Below are 15,277 nucleotides of genomic sequence, written 5' to 3'. Positions count from 1 at the left end.
TTCATTTGATATAAAATTATTACTCATTACGACGCTACATGATTCTGAGAGAAGTGATATTCAAAAAAAAAAAAAAAACAATCTTCGCGATGTTTCCAATTTTATCATAAAAGTTAAATTTCCTTTTAATCCTCAAACCTGGAACTTTTCTAGCACTACTAGGATAACGGGAATGATATTATACATCCAATTCTGACGTTGAATTGGAAATTTGAGAAAGTTGCAATTTCACACGATTTGGCAACCCTGTAATTTCTTCGGATGGAGGGCCAAGTCTCAACTTGTTTACACAAACCCTACTATAGTTGTTACTACTTAGTTGACGCATAGAGAAAATATAGCTTAAGGAAATAGGTCGTTTATGTTACAAATTTCAAGGCGATTTTTGTTAACTCAATTCGATTACTGTTGACTTCTGTCTATAATTATTACTAGTAGGTCTGTGAACAGTAGACCTCGCGCCGTTATAAACGACAGCCTCCTCTTATACTGTCCATCAGAGTAAATTCTGCCTGTATGTCGTGTCGGCGAGATATCGGTGTGAAAACGGCTAATGGCTGTTGGGGTTGGTGTATCAGAAATGCTAACATCAGAAGCTAATTTTCTACAAGACATATTGGCAACAGGTCAGACCGAGTTAGAAGCAGAGAAAGGTCGAGAGACAATGTTATTTCAGTTATTAATTGCATGCGTTATTGCATGGAATCAATAGTGCATAAAAATTTCATGCGATGAGTCATGCAATTAACAGTCCACACAACACCTCATTTTTTACCAAGTTACATTGAGATATTAATTGCATGCAATGACGCATGCAATTTATAATCCACTCGACAGCTGATTTATGATAAATAATTCTGTTTTGTAGTGTTTTTTACGGTGATATTGGCTTAAGGAGACTCCTCTTTTGTATTATCCTTAAAATGCAAAATTTCAAAAAACCTTATATATATACGTCGACGCGAAATTGAAAAAGGAACATACCTGTCAAATTTCATGAAAATCTATTGTCGCGTTCCGTGGTAAATGCGGAACATAAATTAATATAAACATGAAAACAAGAAACATATAAACATAAAGAGAAATGCAAAACCGGCGACTTGAATCTTAGCACTCACTTCGCTCGGTCAATTATTGTTTTGGCCGGGTGAAAGTGTATGAACGGCACAGTATGTGAGACTACCATATCCACGTAATTAGTACTAGGCCTATAGGCTTGCGAGAACAGTGAAATTTGAAACATAGATGCCTTATACCATGGAATACCTTCTTATGCTATCTTTTCTCTACGGTATCTCCATAAATGATACTGTATCACCAAACATGATACAGTATCGACACAATATGATACAATATCATTTCAACTTGATACACAGCACCATAATTTGATACAAAACTTCCAAACTTTGAATGAATTCCATAAACCATGGGATATCTTGTTATGCTATCTTTTCTGTATTTTTGAAGCTACTATTGTCCCCATGTGCAGGCAGCTTTATGGGGAGCTTTTTGTCGTGACTGAACCATCTATAGTGAGGTCCACGTTATAATGGCAGTGTAATAAGATGAGAGAAAAACGTTGCCGATCTTCTGTCTTGTCAATGCCTTCTATAGACGGCAGTCTACCACTCACTCATAATGTCACACATCCGCTATGCCATTATTGTGTGGGGGTGAGTCGTGCCAGAATTTGGAGAGGGTGTTCAAGTTTCAAAAAAAAGCTATTACAGCGATCAGAGGTAGAGTCCTGTAGGAACCACTTCAAAGAATTAGGCATACTAACCGTTCCCTCTATTTATATATATGAGGTGATTCTGAATGTTAGAAGAAAGACAATGATTAGAAATGCTGATTCGCATGGATACAATACTAGAAATAGAGGAGACTATGCTTCACTGTATCACAGAACAGCTGTTTTTGAGAACAAACCTACATATGTGGGCCTTGAATTTATTAGAAAGCTTCCTACTCATTTGAAAAATTGTGAAGATGTCGATGTTTTTGAGGAGTTGAAAAGTTTTTTGATGCTTGGAGTATTCTATACCACAGAAGAGTTTGTGTGTAGGGAGGGTTCCTTTGTGTCATTTTTTTCTTTTTTTTATATTACTCCATGTATTATAAATTTTTGGCAATTCCTATACTCTGATTAGAGTCTCTGTGAAGCTTTACAAACAAACAAACGGTAGTTGATTAATGTACTATTAACGGTTCATTCTCGTTTAAAATATTCAATTATATTTTATTAAGCAAGAAACTATATTTTTCAATAATGAATTTTCATAATTAAGATGAATTAATTTGTTCATTCTACATTGTTAAAAGACGATCTGACAACAGAGCAAAGCGAGAAAGAGATAGCGCTATCCGCTTTGTTGAATGATAGACAAGGATAGCAATACCATTGCTAATTAAACACTGCCATTATAACGTGGACCTCACTAAATGCGACTTTCCCTATCACCTAAATGACGTCACTACACGCCATGCTGCGCATCCTGGTGCGCGCTCAACGCATCCTGATCATCGGCCAGAAAACTGCACCGCGAGCACAAATACTTGTTGTGCACCTTAAACACATGCAGTGCCAGCCGCTCGCTACGCGCCGCCTTGTATTCACACATACTGCAGGTGAACGGCTTGATGTGCGTGTTGAGATGCCGCTTCAACACCCAATTGTCCACCCCGGTCCACGAGCAGTAGTTGCACGAGTACTTCTTCTCGGGCCGTTTGCGCGGCTTCTTCGCGGTCACCACTTCCGCCGGCTCCAACCTCACCGTGGGAGGGAACCCGGGGATGTTGAGCGGTTGCCGCACCACCTCCCTCTCCACCTCCGCCGGTTTCTCTACAAACTCCAGGGTCGTGATGATCCGTTGCTGTATTATCTGTGTAGGAGGCTCCACTACCACCTCAAAACTACCACTGCCCCTTCCCCTAGTTGTCGTAGTCTCGCGTTTAGCCTTGTTCATATCGTACGGTTGATCCCTATGCATGCGCAGGAAATGCTTCTTGATATGATCAGCCCGATTGAACTGTTTCAAACAGACATAGCAGAAGAACGGTTTCTCCTCCTTGTGGATGTTCTCGTGGCGCGTGTAGAGGTCGCGTCGATCGGTGGCGTAGTGACAGAACGCGCAGTTGTACCGTTTCGGGCTGTCCGTTTGCACCTCGGCCGGTTTCGTTTCGACTATGAACTCCACTGTGGATGGTGGGGAAGGGATGGCGAGTATTTCCGGTTGTGAGGGAGGTTGTTCCAGAGGCGGTGGTGACGGATCTAGCTGTTGTTGTTGTTGTTGTTCCTCCAGTTGTTGTTCCTCCAGTTGTTCTTCTTCTGGTTGTTCGTGTATTAGTAGTGGTTGTGAGCTTTCCTCCACCTCCTCAACCACCCCCTCCTCCTCCACCTCCTCCTCCATCACATGTTCATCCTCGATCTTCGCCTTCAACCTGACAAATAAATAAAATCGTTTAGAATTCAATAGCACACATACAATAGTTATTTGTGCAACTAGTGCGCAAAGTTTCAGTTTGCTGCACCGAAAGAAACGTTTACGCACGAGCCGCAGGCGAGGGGGGAATGGTTTCTTGAATGCAGCAGAGGAACTTTGCGCACGTATTTCAACATTAAATTTTTCCTACAGTTACCATTGAATATGAAAAGTGGTTGATTATGGGTAAAATGATGGCTAAAATCCATCAAATGTTTGTCTGTATAATTTTGTTATTAATAACAACTTTAATTCATTTCAAACTTGATAATCCAATTGAAAATATTGATAATCGATAATTTATTGAAATTAAAAATTAAAATGATCCAATTAATTTGAAAATTTGAATAATTTTGAGTAAATCTTAATTTCTAAATAATTTTTCAACCAATCAATTTATGAATGAAAAAAAATTATTTAAAATAATTAATAATATTAAAAATGTATAATTTAATGAATTCTCATTTTTATTTATTTGAAAATCAGAAAAATTATAACTTAGAACAAATTCGCATTCAAAATACACGCTAACAATGTCAACAGCTGATTGGGATGGCTACAAGATAATATGCAAAGTATTAAGAGTACGCAAAGTAATACTTTGCGCACAAGTGCGGAAAAGTGATTCTTTGCGTTCTGTAATCAGTGCAGGAATGGTCACGTTTCAAGGTAACTGTAGGAAAAATTCATATCTTCCATCTAAGTATTTTGGTGGTGCTATTTGAAAATGTAATCACAAAGAATTATTGTAGTAAAAACACCTCATACATTATTGAATTTTCTGTGAACTAGTGGACTGTATAAATGAATGAAGATAGAGAAAATGATTGAAAGGCTAAATAATATTAGAATAGATGGACAGAAAAATTAATATAATAAATACCGGTGCACCCTTGTGCATGCACTTGCCTTGGCCAATTGCTTGTCCATGCAAAAGGGTAGATGGCACCTTTGGTAGCTCAAGGGATTGTAGATAAGAGGAAAAAAGGTTGTCAACACCAAAGTAGTTGAATAAGCAATTTTAATGCTCAAAAGACTATTATTGAAAAAGGTAAAAAATATAAGTCAGGTGGAATTAATTACAATAGATAATCAAAAAATATATGAATGATATTGCAATTAAATCAATAATCAACAACAAATAATAGAAATTTCATAAGAAATTCCTAGAGAACAAAAGGTAAAGTGCAAATGCTTAAGAGTGCTATTAAATTGAAACTTAAATCCAAAATTTCTAAAAAGTTGACAATTATTATTCAGACCAAGAAAACAATGAAATTGAAAAATTGAAATAATAGAAAACTAGTAAATTATTTGAAAATGACACTCAGAAGAGCTCAATAAAAAATTATTACAGGAATTTTAAATTACTGAAAATTTAAAGGTTGAAACTAAGGAAAATAAATCAATTTAAGAGAAAAATTATTGAAAATAGTATACCGAAACAATAACCAGGATTAAACAAATGTTTGTCCGTGAACCTAAAACAATCTGGAGTTAATTAATAATAATTATGAAATATACAAATTTGAAGTTTCATCATTGAAACACAGATAAACTTATTCTAAATGGTAATTAAAGAAATGTGATTCTGAAGGAAAGTGAAAAAGAGAAAAGGCTAGGTTAATACCTAAATATTAACAAATGGGATAAGATATGAAATTTCAAAACTGAAATTACACCTAAACTTCAAGTGCAGATCCAAAAATATAGAAAAATAACTAAGAATTGATTACTAAGAAGTACGGTAACTCAAGTTGAATACTTAAAGATAATAAAAGCAATAAAATGAAAGTGGGGTTACAAAAATATTAAGCAACCTAACAACTTGACATAGGTCAATCAAGAGTTAAAGTATGATATTGAGTTGACAAAGCCGGGAATAGAAAAAGTTGACAAGGCCGGGAATAGAAAAATCATTCAATAGTCAAAAATACTTGTATGTAAACTGTACTTGACAAGTTATGATTAAGATCTCAAACTGGAGGACATAACCTAACATAAATAGTAAGGTTGAACAAGTGATTAAAAAAGAGAATGAATGAATCCTTATTAAAGACTTAAATACGTGAATAAAAAGAATTAAAAACTTGACCTGCGAAGTGAGATTTAACATACATTATATATTAAATTTGAATACTTTGGTAGTACCATTTCTGAAGATGAAAGAGACAGATATGATATAAGTCGTCATATAAGAGAAGCAAAGGCTATTTTCATCAGTAAACGGCGCATGCCATGTCCTTTCCTCAAATAGTCTCAATTCACAAATTAGGAAAATATTAATAAGAAGCTGCATTTGGAGTATTGCACTCTATGGCTTAGAAACCTGGACTATTGTTATTGGAAGGAGCACTAAATGCCTTTGAGGTATGATGCTGGTGACGGATGCTCGAGCTGAGATGGTCGGATAAAATTACTAATGAGGAAGTATTTCAAAGGGCTGAGGAAAAGCTATCTCTTTTGGGTATTTTAAAGGACAGACGGCATTCTTGGCTTGGCCATGTATTTAGACACAACGAATTCACTTTTAGAATACTGGAAGGTATAATAATTGGACAAAGGGCTCGTGGAACACCCCAATATAATATGTAACTTGTGATAAATATAATATGTAATATTGTAACTTGCTACAATATCTGAAGCAAGTTACCAAAGCTTTTGGGATCCAGAGCTACATCCAACTGAAAAGTACAGCTCTGGAACAGAAAACTATGCTATCGTCCAAACTTCGCCATGTCAACCAATAAACAAGTCATTCTATTCTATTCTGAAACAATGGAAAGCTGCCTACCAATCGATTGATTGAAGCTGCAGAAGAAGACAGTATCTATTTCTGGAGTGTCGGAAAACCAAGAGAGTCATACATTTCTAGACATATTTTCTCATAGGAATAAAGTGTGTCAGAGAAGGTAGCTGAGTGTTAAAAAGTGGTGCTTGTATTCAAATGTGTCAGAACATATTAGAACGGCAAGGTACAGTAGAATGAAGTGGAGACATTTGGATACAATACATGCTTTATTCAAATACTCTCAAATACCTTCCCTCCATTTTCGCATCATCCTTCTCTCTGAAATTAATTTGGTAGCTGGTTGAATAATTTAGCTGCCATTTAGGAGAAACGTTTTTCAAAGACGTTTGTCTTCTGTGTTGCTGAAGTACATAAGTTCTTCTTGAGCATGTATGATACTCATTGTTAACTTATTCTTCATTTTTAAATTTTAGAGTCAGGATACATACATTCTATTATATAATCATTTATTCTATTATCATATTATAATCAGTACATTCTATTATACACCGTGATTCAAAAAGAATACCACAACTTTGAAAATTGATAACTCTGCAAAGAATAAACGGAGAGTGGAGCACTATCTGTCAACGATTCGAGGAAGCTCTAAAGTTTTTTTTAGTTTAATATTCCAGCAGGATGGAGCACCACCCCATTGGCACTCATCTGTCCGCGCCTATTTGAATGAAAACTATCCGAGGCAATGGATCGGCCGCCAAGCAGCTCGAGACAGAGCACTTCATCACTGGCCTCCAAGAAGCCCTGACCTCACCATCTGCGATTTTTTTCTATGGGGGTACATTAAAGATAAGGTGTATCGACCGCCTCTACCAGCTAACATTGAGGAGCTCAAACAAGAAATAACAGCAGCTATACAAACTGTTAGGCCCGATATGCTACTGAGGGTGTGCAACGAGTTCGAGTATGGTATTGATATCACTCGAGTGTCTGGAGGGGCTCACATTGAACTTTTGTGAACTTGTTTTCTAATGGGGAAAAACTTATTTTGATTTGCAACCCCAGTTTCTATTATGTTTCCTTGATTAAACAGATTTTCAAAGTTGTGGTATTCTTTTTGAATCACGGTGTATAATGGTCAAGATATTAAGGCTTTCAAATTTCTTTCATAAAAACTCTCCGAAACCTAATCTTATGATGATTCTCACTGTTTGTTTTCTGTAATATGAACAGTTTTCAAGTTTCCAAGAGATGTTCCTCCATAGAGGCCTATTCCAAAAGACAGTTGAGAATCTGTATTATTTTATGGCGGATAAATGAATTTGAATGAATGTTGGCAAAGTAGATGGTACTCAGTGTTTTCTGGCTACAATAATTGGACAGTATCCTGAGTGAATGGAGGCTAGAGTTCATATTCTTCATTTATTTATTTTATTTAGCGTGTGGCAGATACACAACGCTTATAAAGCTCATGAGTCTCAAATGTCTACATATACACTATAAGACTATATGTACGTTTGGTGTTTTAATTTCTCTAAATTCAAAATGTTTAGCTTATATATATATTTTTGGAAGAAAATTGAACTTGAACGTTTTACAGTAGAAACATAACCTATTTTTTGGACATTTTATCAATTTATCAAAATTTGGGAATGGAATAGATTTGGGCCAAGCCTGTTGTTACTTCCTAATCATATTAGTTGTTATTTTCCTAATCATCAATTTCTTTGAGATGTTGTGTAGTTTTTGGTCAGGAGAACATAAGTTTGTCTGACCGCCATTATTTGCTAGTCCATTTAGCGTTACCCAATGTGCACCATGGAGGCGAACTAGCGTTACACATATTCAAGTAGAAAATCTTCTTCAATAAACCATTCAAGTGAAAATTCTAATCTGATGATCTAATCTAATGATTAGTAGCATAGCCACCTCTAATACAAAGCCCTGGCCTACGATATTGCAACGTCGCAGTGTAAGCCTAGAATCTAATACATGATTGGTGGAAAAGATTTAAAAAAATACCAGCTGATCTTTTTCACCAATCATGTATTAGATTCTAGGCTTACACTGCGACGTTGCAATATCGTAGGCCAGGGCTTTGTATTAGAGGTGGCTATGCTACTAATCATTAGATTATGAATTATGATACTAGGCCAGTGTAGGCCTAGAATCTAATACATGATTGGTGGAAAAGATTTAAAAAAATACCAGCTGATCTTTTTCACCAATCATGTATTAGATTCTAGGCCTACACTGCGACGTTGCAATATCGAAGGCCAGGGCCTTTTATTAGAGGTGGCTATGCTACTAATCATTGGATTATGAATTATGATACTAGGCCAGTGTAGGCCTAGAATGTAATACATGATTGGTGAAAAAGATTTTAAAAAATACCAGCTGATCTTTTTCACCAATCATGTATTAGATTCTAGGCCTACACTGCGACGTTGCAATATCGTAGGCCAGGGCCTTTTATTAGAGGTGGCTATGTTAGTAGTCCACCTGTGGGCTGAGAAAAATAAGTAAAGTAGTCACCTCTGAAGATACTTGGTAACCTCCTCAAGTACAGGACTCTCCTTCCAGAGCACTGCGCCCGTCTCGCTCTGCTCCTGACAGACGTTGTGTTGGCGCGCCAAATGCATGCGAACACATCGCGCCCAGGCGCTCGAGTAGGCGCACTGCGGACACTGGAACACGCGCAGGTTCGCGTGCGTGCCCAGCCAGTGCTCGGCCACACGTGACAGGTAACCGACGCACTCACACTCGTTGCACCGGAACAGTTTTTGAACAGAGTTGTAGCTGGCGATCTTGGAGTTGGTCCACTCCAGGGTCTCCTCACTGCTGATCCAACGGTCGTCCTCTAGTTTATCGATGCTGCTGAACGGAGACGACTAGAATACAAACGAATACAATTTTGTTATTATACGAATTAAATCAAATCAAATAGTTTTATTATTTGTTCTTGAGCAAGTACTCATAGAAATATGAGTTGCTATCCTGATCAGATACATAATACATTCTTGATTAACACAACAATTCTACGGTGGTACCATCATATAGATAACCTCTGCAAGAAGCTGAGAAAGACCATTTACAAGTTCAAAATGCTGAGAACATTGATTGCTGAGAAGTGCATGAAGATGGTCTACTATTCCTTAGTTCAGTCTCCGCTTACCTATGGGATTGTAGGATGGGGGGAACAAACTACGTGCACCTTGACCCCCTCTTAAAAGTGCAAAAACTAATAATGAAGATCATCAAGCAGAGGCCACCTCGTTATCCGTCAGACCAGCTCTACAATGAGTTTGGTGTGATGGACATAAGACAGCTCTACTCCTTGGAAATAATTTGCAGACTACACAAAAATCCGGAAAGCTTTCAACAAAGGAATCACAGTCATAACACAAGAAACAGAAACCTTCTTATTACGAACGTGGCTTGGAAGGCAATATATCAACGACACTTCAACCACCTAGCACCAAAACTCCACTACTAAATAATTTCAATTATTCCTGAGAAACTTTCTCGCTTTCACTACCTACTTATCTTTTGAAACAAAAAAATTTCCAGCATGTCGAAAATTTCATGTTTTCTGCTCGAAATGTCTCGACATTGACGAACATAAACATTAATTAAGAAATAACTATAGGTCGGATAAAAATTATCCAGACACCAATAGAAAGGAGAAATTCTCCCCGTTAATTTGATATGAAATTATTATACGACACCCCATGATTCTGAGAGGAGTGATAGTCAAAAGAAAAACAAATTTTCGCGATGTTCCCAATTTTATCATAAAAGTTAAATTTCCTTTTGATCCTTCAACCCTGAAACTTTTCTAGCACTACTAGGATATCGGGGGTGATATTCTACATACAATTCTGACGTTGAATTGGAAATTTGAGAAAGTTGCAATTTTACACGATTTGGCAACCCTGTAATTTCTTCGGATGGAGGGCCAAGTCTCAACTTATTTTACACAAACTATAACTTGTTCTTTGACGTTTTTGAACTTTTGAAGAACACTCAAAATTGAAAAATGTACATTCGTCAAGGTCAAAGCCAAATTTCAAACAGTTTGAAGCTCTTCAAAAGTTTAAACACATCAAACAAAAGAACAAATTATATTAATATTATTGAAAATTTCTTATTCTTTCCACCATATCCCTACAATTAGATTTTGACTGATAGTTTCCTAGGTATTGACGTTTTTCAAAAATATCGATAAATCGATATATCTCGACAACTAAGGTCGATATAAGAAAATTTCGAAAAAAAATTTCGAAAAAATCGAAAGAAATTTAGAAAACTAAAGACATTTAGTTGCAAATTTCATGTAGAATCTAAGGTGTTCGTTTGTTACACCATTCGTGGAAAACTCTGGAATGTAGCTTGTCATACCTGTAGCGAAGACATCTGCGAGTAGCTACTGTCCATCAGCGAGTTTAAACTGAAGGAGCTGATGGAGTGATCCTCCTTTTTGGAGGTGTCGTCTGAGGTGGTGAACTGGGCGGACACCATTTTGAGGACACCAGCAGCCGCGTCGTTGGAGTCCTTGTCGTCCTCGTTGTTTCCATACAGCTTGCGGGTGATCTCCTTGAACATGTCCTCGTACATCTCCATTCTGATGCCGCCAGTCGACTCTTTCATCACCTCAAGCTGATCGGCTCCTAAATTCGCTGAAATATGTCAAATTGAACCGTCTTTAATTTTTAAAATTATGGGTTGAAACATACTGAAAACTGTGTGTTCCTTTTCCCATCACCTCAACCTGATCAGATCCTAAATTTGTTGAAATACGTCAAATTAATCCGTCATTCATGGCTTGAAAAGTTACATAAAATTGTCTGTCCCTTCTTTCATCACCTATCTGGCTGATCAACAGAACGATTGGTTGAAAAACGTAAAATTGTACCGTCATTCATGACTTGAAAAGTTACATAAAATTGTCTGTTTCTTATTTCACCACCTTTCTGGCTGATCGACTGAGCAATTGAAATTGGAAAACGTAAAATTGAACCGTGATTCCAAACTTGAAACGTTACAGAAACAATTAATTTGGTTGGGATTGGGATCATTCAAACCTCAGTTCAACTTAAAACGTTGTAATATCCTTTACCATAAAATGCTATGTAAATTTTTCTTATTAACCTTTTTCATCACCTCAAATTCAGGCTCTAGAATTCGCTGAACAAATAAAATTGTACTGTTATTCATAACATTTAATTTGAAATGAAATGAAAAAATTCTTTATCAGGCGGAGTTTGCTCAGGTTTCATCAGAGACAAAAAATCTAGATAATTTTTTTCACTCTATGGTTTTATTTAAACCTAAGTTCAACTTAGACGATACAGAAACTATCAAACATATTAACTTCTTTCATGACCACAATCTGATCGATCCGAAATTGGCTGAAAAGGTTAAATTTAACCGTTATTCATGAGTTGAAAGCAACGTTACAGAAAATTTGTCTGTTCCTTCTTTCATCACCTCAATCTGATCGTCTTTTGAATTCGCTGATAAAATCAAATTGAAGTGTCTTTAGTTTTTTAAATTATGAGTTGTAACGTCATTTATAATTTGAAACGTTACAGAAAATTGTCTGTTCCTTCTTTCATCATCTCAATCTGATCGGCTCCGGTGAAAAACTCAAAATTATACCGTCTTTATTTATGAAAATTCTGGGTTTGAAACGTCATTCATGAGTTGAAACATAACAGGAAATCGTCTGTTCATCGCCTTAAGCTGATCGACTCCTAAACTTGCTGAAGAAACACTTCAAACCGACATTCACCACCTACGTTTTCTCTATTTTACTACTGAACACAAAAAACTTGAATGGAATGTTAGGTACCGTAGTTTCTAAGTAGAAATTGCGTAAAATCGCTCGAAAATTGAAGGCATATTTTTAAACTTTTCCGGGGGAGAGCCCAGGAACCCCCGTTTGGTGGGGTGTATTCCATATCCCCCAGATCCCCTGTTTACGTGCCTTTCTTTGCCAATTTTATGATTCACCCCCCGAATTTGTTTCTGGATACGCCACTGTCTGTATGCACACCCCCTTAAATTGAAGTAACGTATCGATAAAAATGCTAAAGCCGGAGATTTCTGATGAATTCCTGCCCTGCAAAAAATGAATGACATTGCTCCTTTCCCTTATTAGAGTGTTTATATATTTGCACTCTATCAATGTGTGAATTCTCCCATAAGAACTAATGATATTCTATATGATAGATTATTCTCTTTCTAATCAAATACATTGGATAGCAAGGCTTTGGATATTTATTATGTTAAATTCATTGGCATTTGAACAAATGCAATCTCATTTATTTCCACCTGTTGGCAAGGCTTTAGTTAAAATTCAGAAATCAATCGAATTCATTACACTCTTGAATAATTTTTCAGTGTACCGTAATTTTTAAGAATTTCCCATGTCCTCACAGTATCTTAGTTCGATCTTATATTGAACTATATTTAAAACTTACTCTTCCCCAAAGTTGAAGGTGATGGTTTATATAGTTCAATAAAGTTGAAGTTCAATAACGTAACGGGACGTTTCCATTATTTCTCGATTGTTGGCATTCCTACGATAGCAAACTATTCATTTTGTTGTGACTTTCAAATGCAATAATCAATCGTCTCTCCTTTTTTCAATCATTATTGCAAACACCACCGGCCTCTGCAAAAATAAAATTCAATATTTAAAATATACTGTCATTTTAAATTGTACTCCTCCTTCCAACAATAATTATTCATTAATTTAAAACAAAAATTCAATGAAGAAAACCTGATGCTTCAAACATTAATGAGACTTTCTTATTATAATTTTAATGATAATTATTATAAACGAATTAAAATATAAGTTACGATACAATTATCATAAAACCATAATCAGATTTCATTACCTATCCTCATAAAGGATTCACAAAATAAATAATAAGCGGCAATTCTTCTATTATTTCTAAAATCAATTCCTATATAATATAATTTTTTAAGATATATTTGCTTCAGACTAAATACAGTACATACGGTGAGCCTACTGTATCTCTACATTATACGGTACGTTTCCTTGTATAGCCATATTGAGTACAAATTACTTTGTTATCAGCCATACATAACCTCATATTGATAACGTTATCAAGAGTTTATCATAATCCTACCGTACATTTAGTAGGGTGAGTTCCATATTTTGTTTTGTCTCAACTAACTTAATTCCCAACAAGGTAGATATTATTTGAGCTTCATTTATTTTATTAAGTTTCAATAAAAAAATCGTTCAACAATAATTGATTGTCATAAATCAATTGATCTCTTTTTTATTAAGTATTTGTTTGATTAAGTATTTGTTTGATTATTGGTAATTGATTGAACTTATCAACCCTTCAGAGTTGAACGATAAGGTTATAATAGCCGAATAAGTGGATGCAAAAAATACAATCCAACCTTCCATATATCACTATCACTAGTCTCAACACCAAGATGCAGACATAAAATAATATCAGTCAACATTTCTGTATATTATTTCTTCCATTTATTCTTTTGAAGAACATATTTATAATAAATTAGCCTATTTATTAAACCTTCTAATTATAAACTGTCACCCTTCAAACGATAATAAGACGATTACAAGATAAAAGAATAGATTAACATACTGCAACATAATTCTATATCCTACACTCTGATTGTTAGATACGGTATCATTTGACTCAAACAACAATTTCTTCATTTTTATGCCTAGTTTGCCCACATTTTATTTGTAGTTCATCAACCCTTTAAGGTTAAACGATAAGTTTATAACAACAGATTAATCAATAGACTACAAACTACAACAAAAACTATCCGATGCCGACAAAATTTACCTGATTTTGCATTTTTCAAGTGCAGCGGCTGCAAAATTGATTGGTTGAAAAGAAGCTAGCAGACGACGACTGCAATCTGTACAGACGAAGAAATATTTGCACCACAAATGTTTTGTGTTTTGTCCATTTCAGTATCGATCGCTAAAGCCTCGACTCACTCTCATCCAACTCTCATCGGAATGTCAATTTCACAAATACTATTTGCCAGAATTATGGCCGAAACACATTGGAATTTATCAAATCAAAATAACTATCGGAATCGAAAACGAACGAACAGCCTGCTCTGCTCTCTGTTCTGGCTCTACACTCTACACACAACACCTCGCTGTGTGTGCACTTGTGCGGGAGGAAGGTTGAGGGGTAGTCACGTGACCCGTTGGTGGAGCGAGGGGGTGAGCTGCCCGTTGCTAGGCGACCGCTGGGTGGGTGCAAATCGAAGGGTGGTCACCCACTCAAAGGGTATGTCTCCATATCCAACTCTGCTTCTAATAATCCTATACAAAATACCCCAGACAATGTAAATAAAGAAGATAAGCTGATAGTAGTTTGTCTTTAAAGTATAAGGGTGTAAATATTGTTATCTCAAGATAGAATGCCTGTTTGGTTGTTGAGGGTTGGGGGGTGTTGTGAGCGCAGTATTGTATTGATTTTTGTTTGGTATTCACATTTCGATGTAGTCTTTGTATTCACATTTGTTCGCTGGAATACAGTCCACTCCTTATAATGTCGTTCATGGGTGTAATTATAGTCCAGGCAATGAATGCCCAAAAAAGAGTATAGAGGGAAAAGTTTGGAAGACAATTTTTGACCCCGCAGTTCTGTTTAGGGTAGTGAGGAGGTAAACATATCAAAAGTCCTCACCCCTAACCCCTGTGCTAAGGGGATGGGGGTGGTTCAAAGGTACCATTTTTTTGTTTCTCGCATATAACTCGAAAATTATGCATTTTACAGACATGACTATTCTATAAGAAATTAAAGCTTACATAATTTCCTAAAATATTGATCTCACAACTTTTCCTGTATCTCTCTCACTTTTCAAGATATCCGCTCTAAAAGATTTGACTTTTTTGAAAAAACACATTTTCCTTCAATTTTTTGCTATTTTTGCTCTTATAACTTTTTGAATATCGATGGGAAAAATCCATGCTGATCATGAGCTTACAGAGCATCAAATTCTCATCAATTTG

General features: G+C 36.0%; 1 protein-coding gene across 1 annotated transcript; it reads right to left on the bottom strand.

Moving 5' to 3' along the window:
* Positions 1–1,767: 1,767 nt before the first annotated feature.
* LOC111048330 (protein charlatan) lies at positions 1,768–14,423 on the bottom strand. Its single transcript, XM_039422115.1, has 5 exons — positions 14,091–14,423; positions 12,717–12,910; positions 10,633–10,910; positions 8,767–9,122; positions 1,768–3,441 (listed from the first exon to the last, which is right to left on the bottom strand). The coding sequence occupies exons 3-5, from the start codon at positions 10,879–10,881 to the stop codon at positions 2,475–2,477; spliced, it is 1,572 nt and encodes a 523-aa protein (XP_039278049.1). The 5' UTR covers positions 10,882–10,910; positions 12,717–12,910; positions 14,091–14,423; the 3' UTR covers positions 1,768–2,474.
* Positions 14,424–15,277: the final 854 nt, after the last annotated feature.

Source organism: Nilaparvata lugens, chromosome 2 (genome assembly GCF_014356525.2).
Source record: "Nilaparvata lugens isolate BPH chromosome 2, ASM1435652v1, whole genome shotgun sequence".
NCBI classification, from domain to species: Eukaryota; Metazoa; Arthropoda; class Insecta; order Hemiptera; family Delphacidae; genus Nilaparvata; species Nilaparvata lugens.
The sequence above is the reverse complement of the archived record's forward strand: the minus strand, read 5'-3'. Positions and strand labels throughout refer to the sequence as shown.

Excerpts from the sequence above, each read along its gene's own strand:
- LOC111048330 (XM_039422115.1), bottom strand. The coding sequence starts at position 10,881 with ATGAAAGAGTCGACTGGCGGCATCAGAATGGAGATGTACGAGGACATG. Across the intron at positions 9,123-10,632 it reads CGCAGATGTCTTCGCTACAG|TCGTCTCCGTTCAGCAGCAT; the intron begins GTATGACAAGCT and ends TTTGTATTCTAG. Across the intron at positions 3,442-8,766 it reads GTTACCAAGTATCTTCAGAG|GTTGAAGGCGAAGATCGAGG; the intron begins GTGACTACTTTA and ends TTTATTTGTCAG.